The sequence below is a fragment of the Larimichthys crocea genome, chromosome XII, assembly GCF_000972845.2.
Source record: "Larimichthys crocea isolate SSNF chromosome XII, L_crocea_2.0, whole genome shotgun sequence".
Taxonomy (NCBI): Eukaryota; Metazoa; Chordata; class Actinopteri; family Sciaenidae; genus Larimichthys; species Larimichthys crocea.
Genome location: NC_040022.1, coordinates 29,548,163 through 29,575,917, shown reverse-complemented (window position 1 = coordinate 29,575,917; position 27,755 = coordinate 29,548,163). Strand labels below are relative to the sequence as shown.

Below are 27,755 nucleotides of genomic sequence, written 5' to 3'. Positions count from 1 at the left end.
GACGCTGTTTCCATATTAATGACTAAATGGTATTTTTAGGTTTCCAGGCTGCAGTTCCTGCTGTGAACACTGGGTGGCGCACTCTGATCTCTCTCCATTGATGCCATTGTAAACGGCTGGGGCGGGGGGGGAGGAGTCTAAGTGAAAGACGGACCCGGCACGCATCCAATCAGATCGCAGAGTGAGGATTCTAAATTCCAGGATGGACCAATCACCGTGTAGGAAACGCGTGAAGCCCTCGGTTTGATTCGGCCTTCGACGTTACCGGAGACGCTTCGGTGGAAACGGCCCTCTTTTAAAGTTCCTGGGGGAAGAGTGAAGGGACCCGGACGAGCCGAGGGAAAGGGGCCAAGATTGAGCTCGGAGGATAAACATCTACACAGTATTCACCCCAGGAGGACGCCCGTTAAACCGGAGACAAGGTGCGGGGGTATTAACGTCAGCTAACGAGCCGCCGCTAGTTTAAATGTAGCTTACGTTACGGGGCTAGCAGCTACCTAGCTCCCTTAGCTCGCTTAAGCTCATTCATTGTTCATGTTCGTTAAAATTAGTCGGTTATCCCTCGTGAGGCTCCCGTTAGTCCCCCGGTGTGTGTTTAAGTGTACGTTCCGAGCGGCTAACTGTGACCGCCCGTCTGCTTTTTCCTCCTCCTGAAGGTGCAACACGGAAAACCGAGGACTGCCCGACACCGTCAGAAAATAAAGAAAATGGCGGAGCCAGACAAGTTAAACATTGACTCTATAATTCAGCGTCTCCTGGAAGGTGAGAAGGCGCAAAAACATGTGCAGGAATAAATGTGCAATGTAGCGGCTTTATGTGTGTGTGCAGCAGCCTGCTGAAGCTGTGCAGGCAGGATGCTGTCTGCATGTTTTCTATATATATATATATTTTCATTTGAGATGATGTTGAAGGCCATCACGCACATTTCTTCACGCAGATTGCCTCCTCATACTTTATACACACACGCACAGTTTCTGCTTAATGTATGAGCTGCTTCCATTCTGGAGGGTGAAGCCTTCAAAATAAAGGTCCGAGTAATTACTGCTGGAGTGGATCTGCAGTGACAGATTGTCACTTATGAACAGACTTCATTGAGCTCCTCAGTTACACACGTGATTTACCTGATCAACCTTTTTTTTTTTTTTTAAAATGAGGTGTGCGAACAATGATGCTTTGATAGACACACACTCATTGTTAATACTGTGTGAAACTGCTGGTTGGCCATCCCTGCTACTTCACTGCTTCCTTTTAAAGCTAAAGATACAGACCGCTGACTGAATGCTGTGTGTGTATGTTAGAAACATGAAGTGCATATATTGGATTACATTTTTTAAACTGTAAAACATCTCGTGTTGTTCTGCAGAGAAGAAACTTAAAGCGTGTGACGGCAGATATGGAGTCATCTGGCTCTACGAATTTGACACAAACCGTTCCTAAGTCGTAGGTTTGACTTCTCTGAATGCTCACTGTATACAGTGTGACTGTGGAGGCAGATTTGTTATGGTTTGAGTTGTGTGTTTGTGTGTGTGTGTGTGTGTGCATGCATGAGGGAAAACAGGGCTGTTTTTATCTTCACATCCACATGATTGTGTAACAGGAGCCCTAAGGACATCAAACAGAAGCACAAACCTCTTTACACCCAACTGTACAGTTCATGTGAAGAGCACAAGGAATGACGTTGCGACCTGTCTGGCACTAGTTGTGGAGAATGATGTTACACGTCTCCATGTATGGAACTGTTTCCTGTGAACATCTGTTGGCAAGGGGTCATGTGACCTGAAACATTGAAGTTACCTTTAGTCAGAGTATTAAAAGACGTCGTGTTCAGTAAATGTTTTGCTTCAGAGAAGCGAACACTGTGTGTTTACCTTCTTAAATAAAGTCTGTTGGAGGTGATTGGGATTATTCATAATGTGCAGTCATGGTGCCTCACGGGACTTTGACTTTGCCCGTGCACCCTGCCGGCTGCTGGAGTGTTTTGTACATGGGTTGTTATACTTGTGCCGTGATAAGGTTGTCGGCCAAACACTGGAGAAGACAAACACGCCTGACAGTGGCAGTATTTATATCCTGTTATGTAACTCTTGTAACACTTGACCTTTTTTTGTCAGTGTTTGTGGATTTATTGCTGAGGGTAACGTCTCACCAGTTCATGTTATGACTGTTATTCTTTGCTCAAGACTGAAGAATATTTTGCCCTAATATAGGTTTGATACATTTCCAGGTCAGTCACCCGTGTGGACAACAAAGTAACCCTTCCGCTTGCTGACTGTGTTTGGAGACCAAACCAATTAAACGCGTGTGGATAATGAGCGTTTTCCAATTGGATTACTGTCGTAGATCTTCACAGCATGTCTGGAGAGCCTGACATCACCAGCTCAGCCAGAACACCCGGACCAAACCAACTGTTGATTCCAGCCCTTCCGACACTGCTTTTCTGTTGTGCTGGTCCAGCTCTTTGTTTTCTGCCCCCCCTGATCAGCGTAGTGGAAAGCTTTTTGTCTGTACCCCTCCCCACCATGATAAGCTCACTGTTGCCCACTGGCTATGTGGCTAACTTTGGAGTAAGCTCTGTCGGGGCTTAGCCTTCTGTAATCCAGGTTTAAAGTGACGAGCAGCAGTGCAGTATTTATACCTACTTTCACTGTTTAGGACTCTGCTTCAGGATAGTGCCATTATTTCCCAGCGTCACCCTCCCTCTCCGAGCGCTTTGTGAGCGTTATTAAAACTGGATTAATTGTATTGAGCGATGCTCTGTGATTAAGGAGGAAGGAATATCTGTCAAGTTCTGCTTTTATCGCTCCGTCCTGTCCTATGATGAGCAAATGTTATTTTGACACTTGTCAGTCGTTGTGATCTGTATCAGCTGTATACGAGTTAATCGGCACCGGATTTTGATTCCCAAATGTTTACGTGTTTAAATGACCTTTTGGATTTTCGATGCCACTTGCTCATGTGAAATGATAAAATTGACGTCTTGCTTTTAAAACCAAGACATTCGTGGTCACAAATGTTTCTTCATGCACGTCGCGATCGACGGCTCTCTGCTGCACAGTTGTCGTGACAGCGTTTTCGCCACAAAAGGAGCTGACGAGTGTAATGAAACAGCGTTTGTACAGAGACTGAATGCTGCTGCGGTGGCATTAGTACAGTTATTTTATTATTATTCAACTTTGGCTCCTGAGGTCAAATCGAGTAGACATGAAAGAACGTCTGTTACCGTGTGAAAGTGGTGTTAGTTTTCTGTCAGTGTTCAACCAGAATATCTTGTTTACTGCACGGCTTACCAGCATAACTGTGATCTCAGCTTTGTTCAAACGGCGATTATATTTTCTTTTGAACCGTAGGAAGCAAACTTCACGTTGTAAACAGAAGTAGTTTGATGCCAGCTTCAGTTCTGCTCGGATTACTCTGTCATTTTTAATTGTTGAAGTGAAAGCATTTGTCTGGTTAACACCTGACAACTGTTCACTACCCCAACATGTCAGAGTGTACTCGGTTCACACCCTGCTCGACAATAATTGTCTCTGAGACAGTTGGCTGTCTGCGCTCTGCACACATTACCTGTTCGGTAGGCTGTGATCGGACATGTTGTGTGGGACTGACTCCTCATTAGTAGGCATGTACAGTCTGTGGTGGGATCTGCTTTCCAGCTTCGAGCAGCACATGTAGGCATGGGGGTGTGATTGATTCTGTCAGTGATGCAAACAAACTAGATTCCAAACTCCATCAGGGGCATAAGGCTTCTTGCATAAGAGCGCAGTACTTGTATAGTTGCACGGGATCACGTCCACGCCCTGTGGTTGGCATGTCAATGTGCAAATATTTAGATCCGAATTAGGAGCAGTCGTGCTAGTTTGATATAAATCATTTATGGCTGCCTGTGAGACTTCCAGCTCCTTTTCAGGGGGAGGGGGTGATTTCACTGTTCCTGTCATCACACACCTACCTTTTCTAGCATTTGAGCTGTGACAGCACGTATTACTGTAACGTGTCATTTAAAGACAAATAATCTGTCAGGAGAAAAACAGTTTTGTTCCTTTTTCTAGCCTCTCGTGTGTGTGGAAAAAGCGTGACGAGACTTGACAAACCTGCTGAATTCTTCAGATAGTATCAGTGGAAGAGTCTGGATGAAGAGAGGAATGTTGCAGCCTTTCTAACATGCTGAATACACTTTGTGTTTGATTGTTCCTTGGCCTTATTGGTCACATGAGACGGTGTTCTTACAGCCCATGTCATAGCTTTTTTCTTTTTTGTTGTGCATACTAAGAGAGGCCTAATTGCGTCTTTACTGCAGCCACATCAGCCAGAAGGGGGAAGTGGCTTTCATGTGTTTCTCTCAGCCCCAGTTTGAAGCGCCACTTAAGCAGAAAGACGTGCTTTTTAAAGCTGACAGCGTGAGGCTGCTTTCTCAGACGCTGCATCTCTCTGTTGTGGTTTGTTAAACATTAGGAGTCTGTCCTGTGTCAATAACTTTTGTGTTTTCTGAATTTGAAACTATAACGTGTCTAAACGGTGTGGTTACCTGCTAAAGAGGCTGTTAGACTGGACTGCTCACAGAATTTTCAAATTGCATTTGGCTGGTAGGAGGTGTTAACTACCCCGTCTGGTGGTCTGGCTTAAATCCAGGAATCACGTTTCACTGCCTGTGCCTTATGTCCTTCTTCATTACAACTCTCAGCATAGGTGTGTCTTTGTGGTGTTACTGTGTTTGACATTAAAAGTCTGTCCCCCCCTTTTTATCTCCCGTTTTCAGTCAAGGGCTCTCGACCAGGGAAGAACGTCCAGCTGACAGAGAGCGAGATCCGTGGCCTTTGCCTAAAGTCCCGTGAAATCTTCCTGAGCCAGCCAATCCTGCTCGAGCTAGAAGCTCCCCTCAAAATCTGTGGTGAGTTTCAATATCGCATCAAAACCACGTGAGATATCATAAAGTCTAAGAAGTTACACTGAAGACTGACTGATCATTATGTCAGGCTCTGTTCATGATTTACCAGACAGTCTTGCTCACCTGTAAATGCCAGTGGTATCAGCTGATAAGTGTGTGAACAGCTACACCCAGCAGCAGTGAAAATATGTCTGTGTTTGAAACTGCGTTCCACTGCTGCCCTCTGCAGGTGACGTCCATGGTCAGTACTATGATCTGCTCCGGCTGTTTGAATATGGAGGCTTCCCCCCAGAAAGCAACTACCTGTTCCTGGGTGACTATGTAGACCGAGGGAAGCAGTCACTGGAGACCATCTGCCTGCTTCTCGCCTACAAGATCAAATATCCAGAGAACTTTTTCCTGCTCCGTGGAAACCACGAATGCGCCTCTATTAATCGAATCTACGGCTTTTATGACGAGTGTGAGTGCAGAGTACTTTTTGTAAACAGGAAAAATATCACATCCGTTCTGTTGACACGACACTAAGTTCTCGCTGGCTCTTTCGTTGGTAGGTAAGCGACGGTATAACATAAAGCTGTGGAAGACCTTCACAGACTGCTTCAACTGTTTACCTGTGGCTGCCATTGTAGACGAGAAAATCTTCTGCTGTCATGGAGGTAGGCCTCGTTAATCTAGGATGTTATGGGGATTAGATGATAAGAACTCGACTAAGACGCGATGTCTGTCTCTCTCTAGGCCTCTCTCCTGATCTTCAGTCTATGGAGCAGATCCGCAGAGTAATGCGACCCACAGACGTGCCTGACCAGGGTTTGTTGTGTGACCTGCTGTGGGCTGACCCAGACAAAGACGTGCTGGGCTGGGGCGAAAACGACCGTGGTGTCTCCTTCACATTCGGGGCAGATGTGGTGGCCAAATTTTTGCACAAACACGACATGGACCTAATATGCAGGGCGCACCAGGTAATGTTTAGCATCTGTCCTCTGTAACTATTGCATAAATTGATAAATGCATTTGAGAAATAAAGACAGGTGATCACCTCAAATATGTTAATGCTTTATAAACATGTCAATAAGAAATATAGTGACGTTTAGTTGTTCTCAGGACTCAAGGACTGAACTACTGGACTAAAAACAAGCGAGTCACTGGCTGACCCTGTCCGTGTCCTTGCTTCTGTTTCATTGTATGTGTACTAACAGTCTTATTTCTGTCTCGAGGTGGTAGAAGACGGTTATGAGTTTTTTGCAAAGAGGCAACTCGTCACCTTATTCTCGGCTCCCAACTACTGCGGAGAGTTTGACAACGCCGGTGCCATGATGAGTGTGGATGAGACGCTCATGTGCTCCTTCCAGGTGTGTAAAGCTGAGCCGCAATGATACAGCATGGAGTTTACTATCTTATTAAATCTAAATTTCCACTGTCGGTAATCGCAGAGGTGTGTATGTGAAACTAAAGTGTTCCTTTGTTTCTCACAGATTCTGAAGCCAGCAGATAAGAAATTGTATCCTTATGGTGGAGGGGGAGGAATGGGATCCGGGAGGCCGGTCACTCCTCCACGAAATTCAGCCAAGGCCGCCAAGGCCAAGAAATAACACCCGCTGGGTTCCTCTCACACAACCTGCCACCCCCTCCCCGCCTCTCTGTCGGCCCAACGCTCTTTTTTTCCCTCTACCTCCCAAACTTGTTTCTCCCTCGTCAACAAATGGCAACAAAGCAGACAAGTGTCCAGGGTTCAATCATGTTTTTTCCTCTCTGAAATTATTTTTAACTGTTTGCGTGCAATTTTTTGTGTGTCTGTGTGTGTATAAAGAAAAAAACAGCAGTGAGAATGATGCAGAGGGAATCGCTGTGTTGTGTATGTATGTTTCTATTTTTTTCTTTCCTCCTGTATCGTCTGTTCTGTTTCCCTGTCTTTATGTAAAGATGGGATACTCTACCCATCCATGATGTAATTTCAAACCTGGGTACAGGAAGTGGGAGAGAGAAAGAGGAGCCTTAGCTTGTTTACGTTAAGGCTCTGCACTGTTTAATGCTAAACACAAGCTTTTGTACATCCTGTTTCAGAAGTCTGTGTATATCTGTGTAATGGGTTGGGGAGGGGGTGGGAGGAAGTTGCACGGTCAAGCGGTAATGGCACATACCACACACACACACACACACACACACACACACACACACACACAGGGTGCACAGGTGGATGTATGTGCAGATGAATCCTTGAATGAAATGGATTCATGATGAGATAATAACATTTTTTTCCTCTTCCCTTTTAAAAACGATTGAGAACACGGTCATGGATGTGAAATAGTTTTTCTTTTTTTTTCTTTCTTTTCTTTTTGTAGATACATGAAACTGACATTTGATTTTTATTTTATTTTCTTTTTCTCGTTTTTTTGTTTTTAGTTCAATGGAAGCTGAAGATGAATAAAAGTTTTATTTGACTCATGCCATCGCGCTTATCACTTTGTGTTTGCCATTGCTTTGTCATGTCCGTCAGCAGCTTCGCCGTGCACGCCGGCTGCTTTTTCGCCTTTTGAGTGTGGAACCTTGAACTGACGATGCAGCAGCTTGAAGAGATAAAGCTCCAGCTTACACTTTGTTAAAACAAAGTGGCATTTCACATGTTGCTTCAGTGTGATTTAGCCAAAGATAATATTTAGTGTGAATTCATGGACGGCCCAAAGCTGCTCTCAGTACCAGATGTTGCCCTTTTTTTTTAATCACAAAAAAAAAGATTTGATTGGAGATCTCTTCAGTGCAAAATGTTTTTTCTAATGATTGTTGAAGGATTATGAAGTGGTTAAGCAAGTTTGTGAGCAGGAAATGAATTGATCTGTCTCTGCTTCTGTTGCTCCATACCCACATAACGCACTATCACCATGTGCAGTTGGTATGTTCCATGAGTAGATACCACTATTTATCTGATTTGAACTTTATCACTGCTTACTCGAGTCGCTCTGATAAGAAAGTTGTTTGAATGTTTTATTATATTTAGTTTGTTGTGGAGAGAGATGAGCCTGATGAATTCTTGCTCTTATCTTTCCAAATCAACCCTCATAAAAACAAAGAGTCGGTTTATTTTAGTCGAAACGTTCAGATTGCACTGACTAACAAATCGATTTCTGACATTAGCAGACAGTCCTTTAAGCTTGGTGAGGAACCTGAGCACAAATCCTCATTTTACTGTCGAGACAGACATAATATACTCGAGATAATCATATACAGCAGATTCCCAATTAACGTAGCTTGAAGTTTTGGTTGCAACATCAGGTAATTCCTAAGTGTATAGCAATTAATAAATAATTTTGTGTGCTTCTTAGATTGTGCTATGTAAATTATATTGGCAAGAATACGGAAGTGCTTGTGACGGCAGTCGTTCTCAGTTGCGGCGAGTGTGTTCTAACTTTTCTGTCATCCTGCTTGCTGTTGAAATAAGCATAAAGAGCCATAGAGAGTGTTTCCACACAGTATATATTAGAAATGATCAAAGTGGATCTTGTGACAACTGTGAACCCTCAAACAACACATTCACCACACCTTTTGCTTGTTCATACACAGGCTTTGAAAAAAGGAACAATCTATATCACCACTTAATGTCACGGACGGGACATTTTTCATTCCTTTTTGTCTGTGTTAAGTTCAGTTGGCATACAGGGTGTCCTCCGGCTGTTGCAGCTGGTGAAAAACATTTCTTTGTACAGAGTTTCAGGGTATCTCACTGCCCATTTCTAATAATCCAAACACACTCTTCCTCCGTTACATAATTGGTGTGTCTGGTTTTATTTGTCTGCTGTCTGTCCTCATTCTTCAGCCCTCTGTCCAAGTATGAACACACGTGACAAACAGCTCTCCAGATTGCAAAGACAGTAAATATTGGTCCAAGCTGAGTGTAGTGCATACGCACGTACTTAAGCAGAGGGTGGGGGAAGATGGAATTCAGCCGTCATCCGGCCCTGCCGCCTTTTCTCCTTCCACTTTGACAGCAAGAGGTTTTCAACTCAGTACCTCAGAATAATAAAAAGATGTTTTGTTTTTAAAAAAAATCAAAATCAAATCAATGTAAGTAAGCTTTATTCAGAATCCTGCTTGGCTTTCTAACAATCTCATACAATGCGACTCATATAACTGCATTGTGTCGGAGCAGGCAGGTGGAAAAAACAAAAACAAAACATTGGACCTCGTTGTGTGCTCATGTTTCAATTCACATCCAGTAAGATCAACTCAGGAAGTGAAATTTAAATTAAAACAAATGGTTTGAGGAAATCATATTTATATTCATATACTGAGGAGAATACATCTATAAACATCATTATTACAGGATATTTACAAGTCTTGCAGTTTCTGTTTTAAGTTTTAAAGGTGGCTAAACTGAGATGAGTTTCTAATGTAGACATAGTGGTGAGCCCGTGGGGGAACAATGTTCAGATCTGGTGCTTTGAAGGACATTTCTTTTGATTTGTAAATGACACAGACCTGCCTTCTGTGCGTACACTTGTCATGTTGTAGAAAGAGATCTGAAAACATAGAGACATTTATGGTATTAAAGTCTAATAGCATAATAAAAATTTAATACAAGGCTTGAGAGCTCTGATGTTGTGGAGGCCATCTCCAATGGAGAGTGTGTCTTCAGCAATGCAAAACAATTAAGAGGCTTCTGTAAGAGATAATATAGTGCTGAAACTTTCATTCCCATTTCCACAGCTGTACAAACCTCTGCTTCGGACATTTTTTTTAAACGTTCCTCTGTTTACTGTCGTTCTTACCTCTAAGAATCTGATCTTTAGTTCAACTCTTTTTTTGTTCTTCTTTTGTTTTTACCGACCAATTTTAGCGCTAGATACCGCAAGCTTATTAGTGTAGGATTTTTTTAATCAATCAGGGATGTTTTGCACCATGCATTGTCGCTGGGTAGATATGAAATGATTAGATTATTACAATTAAGAAAAGGAAACAACAGAAACTATCTGTATTTTTTATTTGTATTTCATTTGTTTTCAAATCAAATCACAAATTGTCTCTGTTACAAGATAGAAATAAAACATAGAATTTGTATATTTGTGTCTGTTTTTCTTTCCAAATGTTTCCTGAAATATTAGAATCTCACATTTCGCTTCCACATGAAGAGTGAGAGCTGCTGGGAGAGATTCCTACAATCACACTGGGAGTGTACGACTGGAGTTCTTACACGTCTTTGCTGCCTCCAGGCTGATTTTTTCTTTCTCCTTTTCTTCTGCGGAGGCCGCCCGTGCTGTCTGTCAAACATTTCAGCATGAGTCAGGAGCATGGGTGGCCTCTTTCTTCCTCTTTTTCCTTGTGTGTAGGTATTTACTTATTTATTATTAGATGTCATTAGATGCAGACGCTCTACCAGGTCAAAAAGAGTCTGTCCGTTGGTCATATTCAGTGTGAACTGGTTTATATAAAATAGAACAACAGATAAACAGTCAAACACAGTCTTTCCTCATCCATCCTGTCAGCCTCTTCCTTCCTCTACTATTTTAAAAACTGTTTGGCCACCTCGGTTTGCCTCCATCTCTGTGTGTTTTTGCAGTTGTTTCCCTCTTTGCTTATCTTTTATGGTTTTCTGTCACTTGTTGTGATAAAATGTGTGAAGCTTTTTTTGTAGGCAATGAGCCAAATAAAAGAAAAAGGAAAAAAGAAGACTCCATTAAAACATGAAATAGTTACTTGAAATTGGACCCGCTCGACTGAAATTCTCTGAAAACCAGTTTCATTTCACACAAAAGCAAAATTCTGAAACTGTCTGTGTTCATCTGAGGCCAGATGTTGTTCATAAACATGTAATAAGCACCTGATGGAGGATAGCTTTCCGTACCTGTGTGACATCTTCACCTGTCAGCCTGTAAATCATTCTGTTGATTCATGAATCAGACTTCTTTAAGTACGAGTTTTCACCAGACAGCAACATCGAACCTTGGATAAATGCATGGGTCTTCTTCTGCATTAGGGAGGATGAGGATGGACTCATTGACTGTGTATGAATTCATTTGGTCACATTAAATACTTCAGCAGAGGTTTTAATGTGACTGAGTGATGTTTGTGTTTGACAAACACAATGCCTTGATGTCCTTTAAAACATGCAGTAACATTACTCTGGATAGTTTTCCAGTTGGGCGTCTTGATTTCAGTCATGGAGATTTATACTTTAATTAAACATTCCTATTGTTTATGAGTATGCTTTATGTTTATGAGCATTATATTACAGTGTCTATTTCTCTCTTAACGCCGGGTGATTCTTTGTCTTTTATCTTCTGTGCGAAACAGTTACTTCCCAGTTTCTCAGCAGGTGTTAACTGTTACTGAGGCAGACGTTGTGTGTGTGACTGCGCCTTCACCTTGAGTCTCAGCAGACGGAGGCTGAGACGGATCGCTTCCTGAGGAAGGAAGACAGATAGCATTATAAATGATCAACTGTACAACTGAGCACCTGTGTATCAAATAAAAGTCACTCGTTGGTCTCTGAAGATGAAGAAACGTTCCGCAACTGTGGGTAGAAATATGGACGCCTAGCTGACGAGCAGAGAATCCATCTGACAACGTTTGACTGAATATTGTAATAAAACTCTGAAAGACAATTTTCATCACTCAGAATGAGTTAAACAGTCTTCAGCTTCTCCTTCCTGGGCAGCTCTTGATAAAGTTTCACCTGAAGGTGGAGCAATTTGAACAATTTCATAGTTACATTAATAGATATGGATGTATTCGATTGGACATTTAATACAGATTTGCAGGATGGCAATGCAAAATAATGTCTTTCTAATACATAAATGCGTAATTCTAAATACTTAAAGGAGCTATTTTAATGTCCGTTTTCAAAATGAGGTCAGTGTCTATCAGCCTGAGCTTTGACACAGTGGATTCCAAAGGTTATTCAGTGATAGGAAGGCGTGCATCAGATATATGTACATTACAAACAGTGTGGGAGATAATGTGAACCGAAGTTAACTTTAGACTTTTAAAGGCAGACTGAGTGACCCAGATGTGAACTGCAAACATAGAACTCTGACTCAAACCGTCCATTTATGAGTGTTATTCAAATTTATACGACCAAAGGGGGAAAAACTAAACAAAACAAAACAAAACCACACAGCGATCCCAGCTCTGCATGTTGCATTCCTCATTAAAGCTCTTTGCTTAAAGCCTTAATTACAGTCTGATTTCTTACAAGCTGTCACCATAAATTAAATTCTATCTCTCGAGATATTTAGTTAGTCACTAATTAAAGATGCACACACAGTTCTTAACTAATCCTGTGACATGTGATCTGCAGCACGGACACACTCTGTATATACCTCTGTACAATATATTTTATTCTATCATATTTACTATTGCTTTTTTGATATTTTATTATGTATAGTTTGCTTTATAGTATATTTTTATTCTTATGTTGTCACTTGTCACTTTGTGTAATGCTGCTGCTGCACTATAATTTCCCAGCTTGGGATAAATAAAGTCTATCTATCTATCTATCTATCTATCTATCTATCTATCTATCTCTGCAGTGATGTAGCAGCAGGTTGTGTTGGTGTGTTGTTGTGTTGTGTTGTGTTGGTGTGTTGTTGTGTGGTGTTGTTGTGTTGTGTTGGTGTGTTGTTGTGTTGTATTGTGTTGTGTTGTGTGGTGTTGTTGTGTTGGTGTGTTGTTGTGTTGTGTTGTTGTGTTGTTGTTGTTGTTGTTGTGTTGATGTTGTTGTTGTTGTTGACAGCAGCTGGTTCCCTGACATGTTTCTTTCTGCAGCATCAACATAAATAAACCTGTGTTGTTGTGTTGTATTGTGTTGTGTTGTTGTTGACTCTTTCTGCAGCATCAACATAAATAACCCTGTGTTGGTGTGTTGTTGTTGTTGTTGTGTTGTTGTTGACATGTTTCTTTCTGCAGCATCAACATAAATAAACCTGTGTTGTTGTTGTGTTGTTGTTGTTGTTGTGTTGTTGTTGTGTTGTTGACATGTTTCTTTCTGCAGCATCAACATAAATAAACCTGTGTTGTTGTGTTGTATTGTGTTGTTGTTGTTTCTTTCTGCAGCATCAACATAAATAAACCTGTGTTGGTGTGTTGTTGTGTTGTTGTTGTGTTGTTGGTGTGTTGTTGTGTTGTATTGTGTTGTTGTTGTTGTTGTTGTCTCTTTCTGCAGCATCAACATAAATAAACCTGTGTTGTTGTGTTGTATTGTGTTGTTGTGTTGTTGTTGTGTTGTATTGTGTTGTTGTGTTGTTGTTGTGTTGTTGTGTTGTTGTTGTGTTGTTGTGTGTTGTTGTGTTGTTGTTGTGTTGTTGTTGTTGTTGTTGTTGTTGTGTTGTTGTTGTTTCTTTCTGCAGCATCAACATAAATAAACCTGTGTTGTTGTTGTATTGTGTTGTGTTGTTGTTGTTGTTGTGTTGTTGTTGTGTTGTTGTTGTTGTTGTCTCTTTCTGCAGCATCAACATAAATAAACCTGTGTTGTTGTTGGTGTGTTGTTGTTGTTGTTGTGTTGTTGTTGACATGTTTCTTTCTGCAGCATCAACATAAATAAACCTGTGTTGTTGTTGTATTGTGTTGTGTTGTGTTGTTGTTGTGTTGTTGTTGTTGTGTTGTTGTTGTGTTGTTGTTGGTGTGTTGTTGTTGTTGTTGTGTTGTTGTTGACATGTTTCTTTCTGCAGCATCAACATAAATAAACCTGTGTTGTTGTGTTGTTGTTGTTGTTGTGTTGTTGTGTTGTTGTTGTTGTTGTGTTGTTGTTGTGTTGTTGTTGTTTCTTTCTGCAGCATCAACATAAATAAACCCGCTCATCACATAATAACATCTTATTCAACTGTGCAAACCAAAACCCCGCGGCCCCACCCACACAAGAAACCCCGACCAATCACGGCGCTTGATTTGCTAAATTGACCTTGACCTCGGCGAATAGCGCAGCGTGTGGGCGTGGCCAAACGATAGTTCGGTTGCGCTGGACGTTGCCCATCAACTTTTGCTACTCCTGGCTGAGCGGCTTGTTGCTGTTGAAGCTAGTTAGCTGCCGTGAGCGCGTTCAACACACTCGTGTCGTCCCGTGGTGCGTGTCCGCTTTCTGTGTCTCGCTCCTGGCTCCTGCAGTCGTCGACAGTCCGGCGGATTCCCAGAAGTGACGAGCGGACTCCATTTTCTCAGCCCCGCGGAGACGGAGCTAGCTGAGTTAGCTGTGTTGCTAGGCTAACTTTCCTCTTTTTTTTTTTTAGCCAGAGCGAGCGAGCAGCTCGCGGGAAACTGTCACACCTGACGACGCTTTCGACTACCAAACACTCCCAGGTAAGGGGGTTTGGGGGAAGCGGCGTGTCGCTGTGCAGCAGCCGGGCTCTGTTTGATCGATGTTAGCCGCGGAGCTTAGCCGAGCGTTAGCCTGACACACGGAGCTAACGTGCTACAGAGGCTAACGAGCACATTCCTAACACACACGTATGATTGTGAGCGCGGGATTACACACACACACACACTTATACACACACAGAGGAATGTGATCCAACTTTAGCACCTGATGTTGTGACATTTGCAGAAGCGGATCAGCTGTTTTTGTTGTTGTTGTCATGGCGTTCATGATGATGATGATGATGATGATGATGATGATGATGATGATGATGGTGACCCCTGTGTGATGTGATTGCAGCATGCTGATGGTGGGAGGCAATGGACGGATGCACTAGAATGAGTGTGAAGGAGCTGTGTGAGACCGATGACCTGGCCACCGGTTTGGTGCTGGACCCCCTGCTGGGCTTCAGCACCCACAAAATGAACATCAGGTAAAGCTGTGACCTCCATGGTTCATTACACACATCAGCACAGTGTCATTCTGCATATTTGTGTTTACTGGGACATGCATGAGCGTGTCAGGACACTCGGACCCCCTTTAGGACACTGAAGAACATTTTAAAACAAAGATTTAACGCTTTATGTTGTGCACATTTTATTTACAGTTAAATTAAATTAGCTGTACAGTCGTCCCTCGTTTATCGTTCTGAAAACTAACCCGCAATAAACTAAATCCGCAAAGTAATCTGCTTTATTTTACATGTTTTAAGGCCGTAAAACCCCTAACCACACACTTTTATACACTTTTCTAAGACAGGCATTAACATTTTCTCACATTTCTCTTTTGTTTAAACACTCTCAAAGTTAAAACTTTCGCAGATTTAACAAAAATAAGTACAATACTGTATTAAACCAAAGATCAAAACCTGTTTTCAAGCCCAAACATTTTTAACAAATTTAATTTAAATGATCAATTTACGAGGTTTGAAACATAAGAAATTATTACCAGTAACTCACGCGTATTTCACAGTTCCTCTGACTGCAAACATACAGCACTTCAGAGTCACACTGCTAGCGATTGAACATTTATTTAAATCTGGCGAGCCGAACGCATTTTGTACAGTACTCCCTTAGCCAATCAGGACGCAGAACACAATGCGCCTTCATACTGTACAAGTACGCTGTAAAAAAAAGCGTGCAGAATTACACTAAAGAAATCCACGAAACAGCGAGGCCGCGAAAGGTGAACCGCGTTATAGTGAGGGACAACTGTATTAGAAACTATTGCCTTGCTCAGCATAACAATTGGAGCATGCATACTGTAATAATACTGTAATATGTTTTAATCATCTGTTGTTGATGCTTTTTGCTCACGTTCTGTGGCTGCAGTGTGATGCAGCTTAATTATTTTTGGAGGGAAAAATCTACTGTGTGATGATAAAATGAAAATTTTAAGTCTTTATAGGTTATTAGTATTTTATTCTAATAAGATTTGCTTATTTGAAGTTCGTTTAATACAGTGTGGACGTCAGAATATTTAAATACAATTGAATGATTTCACTGGGAAAGATGCACAGCAACATATTCGTGTTCATCACTTACTTCTAGTTTGTTATGAAGTTTAACTGCTTTTCTCATCTTCTCTGAGCACGTCATGTAATATAAGTGTTATATCAGCAGCACTAACAAATGTGATCTGGTCTCATACGTGTAAACAAGCCTGAACAAAGAAACGTTTTGATGTTTAAAGCGTACACGGTTGCACAGTCTCCTTAAATCTCTATAGATTTCATTGTTTAGACTTTGTCCTGTGACTGCTCTTCTTTTAAAATGCCATTATCTGCCCCTCTGCTTCAGCCCCCCTCCTGAGATCCGGCGTTGGGGTAATCTCAAAGAGACCCTGTTGCGCTTTCAGCGTACGCATGACTTCAATGCTACGTTTGAGGCGCTGACGGTGGGCGAGCTGGCTGGTGATTACTTCAGTGCTTTGGGAAGTCACCGTCAGGAGCTGCTGAGGCAACATGTAAGTGGATGTTTGAAAATAATGTTTGTAAAACTTAAGAAATACATGATAGTCTTGTTGTGACATTTGTGCTTGGATGTCTCACTCTTTTAATATCTGTTCATAGAAAGCTTGAGTTTATCAATTGAACATGAAAACAGTCTAAACTATCTGTGATGTCTGCAGGTGTATCGCTACCTCAGTGCCTTCCTGTTGGATAGCGGTATCAAGATCGAGTCCTGTGACCGATACTCCTCAGAGACCAATGGAGCAAAGATAACCTCAACAAGGCACTGGTAATCAACAATGCATTCGACAAGTGACAGTGTAGCTGTGAACTGTATGTCCTGGATTGTGCTTTTGTTTTTCATGTAGATCTATGACATTAAACTTGTTGTTCCACAGGTTTGCAGGAGAGCGGGTGGAGGTCCTGCTGGGCTGCATAGCAGAGCTGAGCCCCGCTGACAGTGCCGTGCTGAGGACGGGAGTCAATGACTTCAGTGTGATGTATTCCACGCGCAAACGCTGCGCTCAGCTCTGGCTCGGGCCTGCAGCTTTCATTAACCATGGTGAGTTTGTTTGCATTCATGACTCATTCTTTCCAAGTGCACGCACACACACACACACACACAGTCACACAAATGTACCAATTCACAAAAGCTGATAAGACCCGTCTGTGAGATTTATCAGCAGCGTTTCCACCTGCCTGCAGTCAGCAAAATGTAATCCAAACAGCAACATTCAAAACACGAGACTGGAAGCTGTTACCATGCAACAATGTCTTGTCATCAGTTTTCTAATCACGTTTGAATACTGAAAGTTTTAATTATGATCAATTCTGATTGGTGAGTCTCTAAAAATGCAGATTTTTTTTTTCACGTGAAATCAAACTTTTCAGCTGTATTTGCAAATATTTATATTTATAATATTGATATGGTGGAAAATGAATTATGTAGCTGTTTCTGCTTTGTTGTTACAATACTAGAACTTTAGAACTTAACTAAGTTTTCTCCTGTTTTCTTTTAGATTTACAATCTGCACACAGAAACATTAAGAGGCATTAAATAGTTATTTAGTTTTATATCTTTGCCTCTGTGAGTGTGAAGCTTAACGTCTGCCTGTTTCATGAGCTCCCCGCAACACTATCAACTTATTTTGTACGCTGTGTTTACGCCAATGAGGAACTTTAAAAGTTTCAAATATCAGCAAATTACCTTTGTCTCTCAAACTGAGACCAAGTGTGAAAACAACAAAACACACAGATAAATGTTGTTGTGTGTGTGTTTACACTGCTCAGTGTAAAGCTGATCTGAACAGTCCATTTCTATCTAAAATGTGTCTGATTAATCAGCTAAATAAAAAATGTATTGGCCCAGTTTCTAAAATGTTATGTGATATTTTCTGATTTTACCAGTCAGTGATGATAGATGTAATATTTGTTGTTCTTCTTGTTGTTCAGCTCTGGCTGTGGGAAATTGTGATGAATATTTTTCACTATTTATTCAGATTTTTGAGCAGAAGATTATTATAAAGCATGAAAAGTCAGTTGCAGCTCTTGCCCAGTGTGTAATTTTTAATGAATCATAGAAGCAGCAGATAAGCACACACAGCTCTTCTCATACCAGGTGTCAGGCCACGTTCTGAACTTAATTGTAATGTGTACGAAAGGTCCAGGGAAAATTGAAGTTAATTCTTCCGTCCACTCAGAGTTAATCAGCTTAGCCTTTGAGCCTTTGCAAAATGAATTCAGAGCAAGCCAGCTGATCAACAACACGTTGCGCCCTTTTATTCACTGCTGTGATTGAATTAATAATATTTAATCTTTCATCTGTGTTTTTCTCTCTGTGCCTGTCCATCTGGATTGAAGACTGCAAACCAAACTGCAAGGTAATTTCCAGCATTTATTTATCTTCTGCACTTTCTGACAGAATAAAATTATTGTTATTCTGACAGATAAGTCTTATTTTTACAGTGTTGTAGGAGGTATCATAAGAGAATGTTCATATGTTATATTTGAGTATTTTCTCTGCAGAATTCCCCTCCTGTGTTTTCTGCTCTGTGTTGATGTGTCCCATGGGTTCAACCAACCTGTTGTCTTTGTTGTTTTCCTCCCCTTTACCTTCTTTTCACCCTCCCAGTTCGTCCCTGGTGAGAAGAATATCGCTTGTGTTGAAGCCATTCGACCTATCTCACCTGGGGAGGAGATCACATGTTACTATGGTGCCAGCTTTTTTGGGGAAGGAAATGAAATGTGTGAATGCTGCACCTGTGAGAGGTGTGTCCATCATCTGATCACACTGTGTCTTTTTGTATTCTCTTCTCACAACTGAAACTTGTGTTATACCAGAACCTAAACAAAAACAACAACTGGCGTTTCAGCTTGAATTTCCTTCTCTAATTTTAACTTTTGATTAGGAACGGAGAGGGCCACTTCAAACACAGAGGGAAGCAGCCTGAATGTGAAGAAACAAAGGACCCCGTGGGCCAAAAGTACCGTCTGAGAGAGCGATATCTTCGTCATCACAGAGAGAAGGGTCACTTTCCTACACGGCAGATAATACCAGGATTACACTCAGGTATCTTTAAAGGTAAACGCATTAGTGATCTTTCTCAAACGATTATTTAACGGTTATTATTGATCATAAAAAGTAATTACTAGTAGAACAATGACAGTTTCTAAGTGGCTGGCTCAAACCCAACTCACAGGAATATTAGCTGCACGATGCAATTATACAGCGGTAATGTCAAGAATAACAGCTTGTAAACGACTCATCGCTTCGGTGGTTGTTAAATGCACCACCGAAATTGAAAGCCTTAAGGACATCCAAAGCTGCTCGTTCATTAAAGTCCACTCAGCTCAAATTTTGCACAAACCGTGCCGCGGTTCTGGTTTTTAAAACGACAGCATGCCAAAATGAAGACAACAAAAACTCTGTTACCTTTTTGTAAAACGACAATTTCTTGGCTGTTGTGTCACCTCAAAAACAGATTACTCTAACACTGTGAAACCCACAGCAGAGCCTGATGATCTCAGGATTGCTCAAATAAACCAGTTTGCATGAATAGCAGCAGAAGAATATTAACTATGATTTAAATGTTAGTTTACTTCCCCCAAAAATTTCACCTGACTTTTGGAGGCAGCATGAAAATAATCACAGGTCACCCTTTCTCAAGTTGTATAATTAGTGGACAGATCCTCTGGGTCTGAAGTGTCTCAAACCTGCATTCTTTCTATTGGCCAGCAGGGGGCAGCTCCATGGCTGCAATAAAAAAAAAAGTCAGATTGTATGTAAGCTTATGAGAAAGCGACTCTTCTTCTCACCTGGTTTGTTACCTCAGTCACCAGCTTTATGGTCCAAACTGCATTTCCATACAGTGTGATGTTTGAAATGGTCCCGCTCAGAGTAAAACAGCTGATAAAGCAGAGTGTGTTTTAGGGCGTGGCTACCGTGTGATTGACGTCAGTCAGGCGCAACACGCCGAGCTCACAAAACTCAGACTGAACCCGTAAAACTAGGCACAGTTACTGCATCGCCTCGAATGTTTTCAGAAACATATTTTAGTTGTTTAGCTGTAACACGAGTATGGTTCGATCCGGGCAAGCCGCTTTTCTTTTTTTTTTTTCATTGAAACAATAAAAATAATAAAAATCAGGTCCTCCGGACATCTCTGTACTGTTAGACCTGAAAGAAGATCAGACTGATGCAGTCAGTTAGCTGTTCATTAACGATTCTGATTCTCACTCTGGGAGTGTTGTATAGCTCCATTATTACTGCGTATGCATCCTCCAGAGTCTAATAATATACACGTTTGAAATCTGATCTCCAGGCACGTAACTCCAGCTTCAGGAAGTAGATTTTGTTTCCTTCTTTGTGACGAATGTGCACTCCTGTTCCCTAAGATAAGAAGTTTATAAAATATATTAATATAACATGGAAGCACTTTGAAGGGCCCATTAATGTAGCAAAACTATTTACAGATTTGAGTAGAGCGTTGTGTAACTGTATCTCAGTCTGTGTGCGTAATCTGATTTGTAAATGTGTAAAAGAATCTCTAAAGTAAAAAAGACAGCAGCGTCGTATTGTTACTGTGCACTACCGCCGACTGGTGAGACGAGGCCTGTATCCACTGAGGCACAGACAAATCTCACCAGACGTTTGCAAAGTCAACACACGCGTTTTGTGATCTTGCCATGCCAGAAGTGGAGCAAAGGTCGTGTGTGGACAGCCAATAGAGAGGCGCGCCTGTGCTCTAACGGATGACTTGTTGAGCCGATAACATCTATGGACACATTTACAGATATCAGTATGCGGAGTGAGACGCATTTACACAACTCTCTGCTCATGCTTTTCAAAGTAATGTTTTGTTTTGCTACAATAATGGACCCATACAAATCCGAATGTTTAGACTTCAGCACTAGAAGAAGCATGTGTATGCATAAGCATAACAGTACAAACAGTTAAACAACAAACACCAGTTTTAAGTCAAATAATATATTAACTGTTGCTGTGATGTTGGGCCAGTAGATGTAAATGATTACTTCCTGGTGCCTGAACTGGCTCCACAGTCGGTGTCGTCTTTGTTGGCGCCGCAGGCAATCTCAGCATCTGTTATGCAGGAAATAAATAGTTTAGATTAATAAAAGCAGTTTAATGAATTTCATTTCAATGTTTTATATTATGTTTGTATACAGCAGCTTAAAGTTCAACTGCGTCTTTATTGTTGTCTTTCATTCAACAGCCATCCCCTCAAGGAATTCCTTTACCCAGCAGATGAGGAGAAATGCCTTGAAGAACAGAAAATTTAGCAAATCAAAGAAGTGGAGACGGGAGCACAGACGATCAGGAAAGCACCCGCTGACATCCTCCACGGCCAACCAGTGTCGGACAGTTCCACTTTTATCCCAAGTTACTCTGAGGGACCTCAGAATCAGAGTACGGCGCCACTCAGTGGATTTCTTACTCCATTGTAAGGATCCTAAAAGCAAAGAAAGGGCTCTGCTTCAACAACTGGAGGAAGTGAAGCCCCTGAGTGAACTGAATACGACTGGTGAAGGGAATAACAACAGTGAGGTAAACTTGAAGCCCTTCACTCTAAATTCCCCCATGTCTGTTCATCAGAAAAGTAGACCTGCAGGAGGCAGCGCAGGCCTTAATGGAAAGTCTGTTAAAGTGGTGGATAGGCAGGTGGCTCTGAGGACATCTTCGAGAACAAGAAGCATGGTTCACAACACGGTGACACATCAAACAGTGTCCAGCAACACAGCCAACACTAAGACTGTTTGTCACCCTGTTCAAATTGACAGAACCTGCAATGCAATAACAAGCGAGAAGACTGAACAAGCAATGACCGAGAATCAAAGCAACAAGTGCAGCAGCGGCGTTGAATCCTGCATCATCGACGTGGATCAAAATCCTGCTGAGCAAACCGAGCACAAGACCAGCGTAGCGTCATCCGTGTTAGAAGTTTGTCAGAGTGTCACAGATAGATCGAAGAAAGCCGGAGACAATCCATTAATATCACTGAAGCAATACCTTACAGTCAACCTAATAAGGTTATCAGTGCCACAGAGTCTAGAAGCAGAAAAGACTCCTGAAAACAAGAGAGGAAGCGTGGTGCTAAGAGGAAGGAGCAGGCAGAGTCTTAGACCAGCGGCCATGACAGCACAGTCAGAAAGAAGAGTGTCCAGATCTCAGCAGAGGCAGGGAGGAAGTTCAGAGATCTGCACATCTGAAAGCAACAGAGGGGTGAGAGAAATGTTTTTCAAGGCCATTAATAAAGTAAATTTAAGGAAGCGACATGCAAGTGAATCTGTTGGTGATTTATCCCACAGTGAGAAAGGGGAGAATGACAAGGTTATCGAAATCCAAACCGTGCCAGAAGAAAAAGCTGATATACAAAAGGAGCAGCAGGACATCGTAAAAGGCAGACTTGAAGGGCAGAAAGAAAAGAGAAATGCTGCATCTACAGTTAAGGAATCTAAAAGTAACAGAGTCCTGGAAGAAGTGCAAGAGCATGAATGTAAAGTAGTGCCCAGTGAAAAACAAAATAACATGCAATGTATTAGAAATATAGTCAATGATTTATGTAAGGAGGAGGGAGTTGTTAAACTATCAGAACAAATGGCTAAGAGTGTGAATAAACAACCAGCATGTAGGCTTGAAGAAGATGTTGTTATAAAACAGGCAAAGGTTCTGCTATCTGATATTTTAAGAAAGGATAAACAATTAATAGATAAGCAATTTCTAGGAGGAACTGTAGGAAGAGGATTTTCTACCTTAGCCTCTAAAATAGAGAGCGCTGAGGAGGAAGAAGAACAGACTGAAATAAGTGGAGGCAGATCCAATTGTTCAGTGCAGAGGAGGATTATAAGACGGCGAATGATGAGGCCTAGAGCAGCGAAAACAAAAGCAGAAGGTAAGCAAAGCACCAAGGGACTCTTGAACAAAGAAGTTCCAGATAGAGTAAAGACAGAGTTGAGCGAGGAAACTTTGCAGCTTCAGTCTCCACAGATGCATAACGACCCACCGGCCACCTGCCTCAACCCACTACCTCATAAGTCACTAATTTCAGCAAAAGCCACGACCAATCTGCATCCAGACACCAATCTGCATCCAGACACCAATCCACAGGCACACATTCAGTCCAACATACCACTGAAGAAGCGTACATTTCGTAGTAATGTGGAAGTAGGTTTGAATCCTGCTTCGGATCGGGCTTCTAAAGAAGCTGCAGAGCTAAATTCATCCACAGAGTTGACGCAGGGCCTAACCACATGTTCAGATGAGAGTAGCAAAGTAAAAAGAGACTGTAAAGGTAGATGTAGGAGAACAGAGGTCCAGAGGTTAACCACCAAAAGGATCACAACATTTAACCGAGTGCTTCGCTCCAGAGCTAATGAAGTCCAACGGAGCCATTTATTCAGGAAAGTCCGAAAGTGTAAATTAGAGAGGCTAGATGAGGATGACATTAACAAGTCTCAGACACTACAAAGTGATCATCTTGCAAATGACAAACATGCTGATTATCCTGCTGAACTCCAACAGCACTGTGGTAAAAATCCAAATGAATGTCTCAAGGAAGATAGGGTGGAGACGTTAATCCAGCAAAGTGCTTCGGAGGATACGAAGCCAGACCTCAATTTTAAGATTCGTTTTAAAAGGAGGAGAGGGAGAGTATGGGAGATGCAAAGAGCAGGATTTGAAAATCTGGCGTTAAAATCAGAAAAAGGAGACGAGATGACATGCGATCCTTTTAAAGCCATCATGGATTCGGTGTCGGTTTTAAACATGGAGATGGAGGCAGCTCAGGCTCATGTGCAGGCTAGTAAGAAGTCAAAGCTTAGACTGCATCGATTGAAAAAAAGAGGTCAGAGGCTCCGTGAAAGGCAAACCGTAAACGTCCCCTCACACGTAAAATCAGACCAAGATCTTGATAATAGCGAAAAAGTATGTGACGCGCCCAGAGACAAAGCAGAAATTAAAGAGAAGCTCGACGTAGTCAAGGTGCTGCCAGGAAAAATTGAGAGTTGTACAGATGACGGTCATGTGTTGTCAGCTCAAGGGCTAGAAACAAAAATTGAAGATCGTTTTGTAAAGAACTGCTGCTTGTTTGAAAGTGGGTCACAGCAGAAACTTCAGCCAGAATTGGACTCAAATGGTCTTCCATTACCCGTAATTAAACTACGAAGAAAGACAGAGGATATTTGGGAAGTGGACAGCAAAGAGGCTCTTCGACACACTGATGTTAAAGTAGAGCCCAATGTTAAGAAAGAGATGAAGGGTCACATTATCGGGAAACAAAAGAAAGAATGTCTTGATTTTAGCAAATTTAAGGAAGAGTGTCCGTCTGCACAGAGACTGAACAGCAACTCAGACCTTCTGAAAACAGAACCACCACCGTTTTCCTTATCTCTGTCACCACTGTCTCTGTCTTCCCCTCTTAGCGACAATAGAACTGAAGTTATAACCACGGCTGCAGATACAGTCATTGAAAGGCCAGAGATGAACAGCGGAGGAAGGAAACAGAGGCATAAAATGGAGAGAACACGCAAGTGTGGGCCTGAAGAAACACCCACCACTTGTCTTAGTCACACTCTCCAACAAATTGACAACAGTCTCTCTCGGCTTTCCGAGGGCTTGTGTTCATCTCAGACTTTGGAAAAGCCGACCGCCTGTTCCAGTGCTTCTAATTCTGTCATCCAGCCCCCGTCCCAGTCTCCTCCATTCACAACTGGAGATAACATGCTTTCTGGTGAGCCCAGCTTCACAAACTGCTGTGATGACATCCTGGACTTTCAGTGTCTCAACTTTGAGGGGTATTATCAGCCACAGAATATACTTCCATCTTCCCCATCAGATCTTTGTTCATTGGATCCACCCACAGATCCTTTCAGCAGTCCTCTCTCTCACAGCCCTTCTGATACATGGACCACTGAAACGCCATACCTTGGCCCTCCCAGTCCAGGAAATAACTTTACCAGTGAGGATCTGCAGTTTTTTCCAGGTCTAATTTCTTCCAAAGGTGACTCTGTTCCTCTGGAATGTGACGCGAGGGATACCTCCAAAGACAGAAACCTACCAAACCCCAGTTTCAGTTTTTCAACACTTGGCAACTCTGACCTAACTGCTAAGGATCGGATTATAAGTAAAAATCCAGGAATGAGGCTCTGCAGAGAAACTCAGCCCATGTCTGTAGTCAACAAGCCTCGGCTGTTTGGTACAACATCATCTGTTACATCTCAAAATCCTCTTACTTTGACCCAACAGCCCATCAACATCAAGGCGAGCACTAGTCAATCAAAAATCCAGTCTAATCTCAGAACCCAGGGCCCCTTCCATCGTATGACCATTCCTAGTAAATCTCAGCCTTTTGCAAGTAGTCAGCCAAATGCAGTCAGAGGAGTGTCCCAGAGTTGCTTGCCTAAATCCGTCCCATCATCTCAAATCCCTAACAAATTTGTTTCTCCTCAGCTTTTCACTGTGAGAAATCCCAATCCTCCTGACAATCCATTCAAAGCCCATGAGAAACCATCTTCAGTCATTCACAGGGTGCTTAAGTTTCAGGGGGGGAACCAGAGTCAGAACTTGTATAGTGCACCCTGCAAAGACACCCTGGCTGCTGGCAGTCCAACTATCACATCCCGAACACCCATCTCCAGATCTGGTGCTATTGAGAAGCAGAGTCAAAGTCAGAAACTAGGTGTTTGCACAGATGGTCATCACAAAGGCAACATAACTGTTCAAGGATTTGCAAAGGATGTCGACCATCTTGGTCCCTCCAGCCACCCCAGCAGGTCACACCCTCATTTCAACAAACTCAACTCTTTTGCTCAGTCCTTTAGTAAAAGTAAGATGTCTTCTGAAAAACATGAAAATGTTGAAACCAACATGACATACAAAAACCTTTCAGCGCTACCAAGACCCTTCTTCTTTCCAAGCAAAATGTCTGACGGTTATTCATCGCTACAAGACAAGAGTTTAAGACAGGATAAATCCTCAACATCTAGCTCAGACAAGCCCCATCCATGTTACACTCAGCAAGACCCTTTTGATTTTAGCTTCGGCTCGTCTCTTTCACCCATGTCTCAGCACAACAGCCCCCAAGTGATCCACAGTACACCTCCTGGTACGCCAGCACCAGCAAACAAGAGTCAGTCCTCAGCCTCTTTCCCTTATGGCTATCAAGGCCCTCCTTACGTACTAAACTTCAGTGGAGATCATTCATTGACCCTGGGTCTCAGGGATGGGGCTGATGGTTACCCAGGTTTAGGCTCGGCAAACTACACCTACCACTGCCTGATGGAACCTTCAGGCACCCAAGGCCGGCTGGTTCTCGAGCCCTGTGAACCCCAGTTATCTAACCCAGCATCCTTTTCCTTGGGTGGCTTTTCTGGACTCAAAGGTCAGGATGAACTTTACAGAAAGGATATGCAGCAACAGTGCCAGCCTGGGGAGCACCAAGGCCCACCACACTATGGACCCGTACCATCGTCTCACTCCATGGGTGCTACAAAACCCAAGAGAGTGAGGTTAGTGGTGACAGATGGCACAGTAGACTTAGATCTACAGTACTCGGATTGATTTATACCCACCGGAATCACTGGATCCTAGATTACATTTGGATCTTGTTTTGCTCGTTGGGGGGGGGGTTATGATGTTTTTGTAAACACTGTAATTCATAGTCTACCAGTTATTAAAGCCCGCTGACTGATTGACATTTTTCTAAATCATTATTTTGATGGACTGTTAATGTATGAATGACATGTACAGGGTTTTATGTAAGCTGGGCGTATCAGCGTGTTTTAACTACTGTATGATTTTTAAAAAATTAAATATCCACTACGATTTGTTGAGAATACCAAATTAAGAATGCATTTTAAAAAAAAAAAGCATTAATATATTTGTGACTAGAAGTTTGAACTTACATGCCCTGTAATCTTAGAAAGCCCTCTTACTGTACTGTAACATATCTGTATGAATTTTTCTATACCACGTATGGCGGTAGAAACAGGAGCACCATCATCGGTTGCTGGTACTTGTATCGGTTGGTTTTAAAAAGGCAGCTTTGTGCCTCAGTCTTTGATATGTTCTTGTGACTTTTTGAAGCACCCGTTGAAACAGTCCACCCTTGTTTTTATACTCACAGTAAGCTCTTTTCTCACTTTGTGTGTGTGTGTGTGTGTGTCTGTACCTCTGTGTGCGAGCGTGTGCATGCATTTGGCAGGTCTTGAGGGATCAAAGTAAAGGTGTGTTGGTGTGTTGTTATACCTGATCGTGTGACTGTTGCGCTGCCTATGTTTAGTAAGGTCATAGTCATTAGTGCATCAATGGAAGGTTTTTGCATGAGAAGTGTACAGTGAAATGATTCAGATCTTTCTAATGGAAGTTTTCCCAACTGGAAGTTTAAAAGAAACATTGAAATATTACCACCTTACATCACAAAAAGTGACAATCTTCTCACAGAGTAACTCACTTTTGTCATTTATTTGGCCTTTTTGTTTTTCAAAGATGTTCACGATTATTATACAGGAAGAACAGAAGAAGGATAGATTATTCATCACCTACAATAGTTAGTCTTATTTTGTTGTTGCTGATGGAGCTACATGTTCATAGGTGTTTATATTGTAAGCAAAGTTATTTGCTGTCGAGGTCACACGAGCATTCGCCTCGTGTCACGATGTACTGTATGTTAAACCCGATTGACATCACCGGGCAGGAGTGTTCAGTGTGACTGCGCAGCTTTACATTACTACCATGAAAATGTACTGTCTTGATACGGAAAGGCCAATTATTTATTTTAATATCCTCATCCTTGAAATGGTGCTTTAATGTAATTTATATTTCACATTGATTGTTCGAACTATTAAATGTTTTCTATTATTATTTAATGGTACAAAATACTGAACTGAATATTTACATTGAGTATTTAATTTCAAAGCCTTTTTGACATCTTATCCAGTTTTTCAGTTGTTACAGGCAAAAGTTTATCTGTCTTTTTTCTAATTGGCAGTTAGTCTTACTCAAAGTCTGCTGTAGAAATGTACAAATGTAGCCTATATCATTAAAGACACTTAATTCTTTTTTTGTA

General features: G+C 41.9%; 2 protein-coding genes and 1 long non-coding RNA gene across 5 annotated transcripts; 2 read left to right on the top strand and 1 right to left on the bottom strand.

Annotated features, from left to right (window-relative positions):
* Positions 1–206: 206 nt before the first annotated feature.
* ppp1caa (protein phosphatase 1, catalytic subunit, alpha isozyme a) lies at positions 207–7,230 on the top strand. The gene is made up of 8 exons (XM_010745576.3): positions 207–422; positions 657–762; positions 4,757–4,888; positions 5,115–5,345; positions 5,437–5,541; positions 5,621–5,844; positions 6,100–6,234; positions 6,358–7,230. The coding sequence occupies exons 2-8, from the start codon at positions 708–710 to the stop codon at positions 6,472–6,474; spliced, it is 999 nt and encodes a 332-aa protein (XP_010743878.1). The 5' UTR covers positions 207–422; positions 657–707; the 3' UTR covers positions 6,475–7,230.
* Positions 6,678–14,456, bottom strand: LOC113747123 (uncharacterized). Its single transcript, XR_003463360.1, has 2 exons — positions 14,391–14,456; positions 6,678–11,277 (listed from the first exon to the last, which is right to left on the bottom strand). It is a non-coding gene; the product is annotated as an uncharacterized LOC113747123 (long non-coding RNA).
* On the top strand, positions 13,799–27,755 carry kmt5c (lysine methyltransferase 5C). Of its 3 annotated transcripts, XM_027285561.1 has the most exons (10): positions 13,799–14,167; positions 14,523–14,655; positions 16,022–16,187; positions 16,353–16,462; positions 16,572–16,735; positions 18,034–18,053; positions 18,305–18,441; positions 18,582–18,754; positions 20,907–21,913; positions 22,000–22,138. In XM_027285561.1, exons 2-10 carry the CDS (start codon positions 14,543–14,545, stop codon positions 22,000–22,002), a joined length of 1,893 nt encoding a protein of 630 aa, XP_027141362.1. In that variant the 5' UTR covers positions 13,799–14,167; positions 14,523–14,542; the 3' UTR covers positions 22,003–22,138. The 3 variants fall into 3 exon arrangements, with proteins under 3 accessions (XP_027141362.1, XP_027141361.1, XP_027141360.1); XM_027285560.1 differs by having other exon boundaries at positions 18,582–18,742; positions 20,907–27,755; XM_027285559.1 differs by having other exon boundaries at positions 13,800–14,167; positions 20,907–27,755.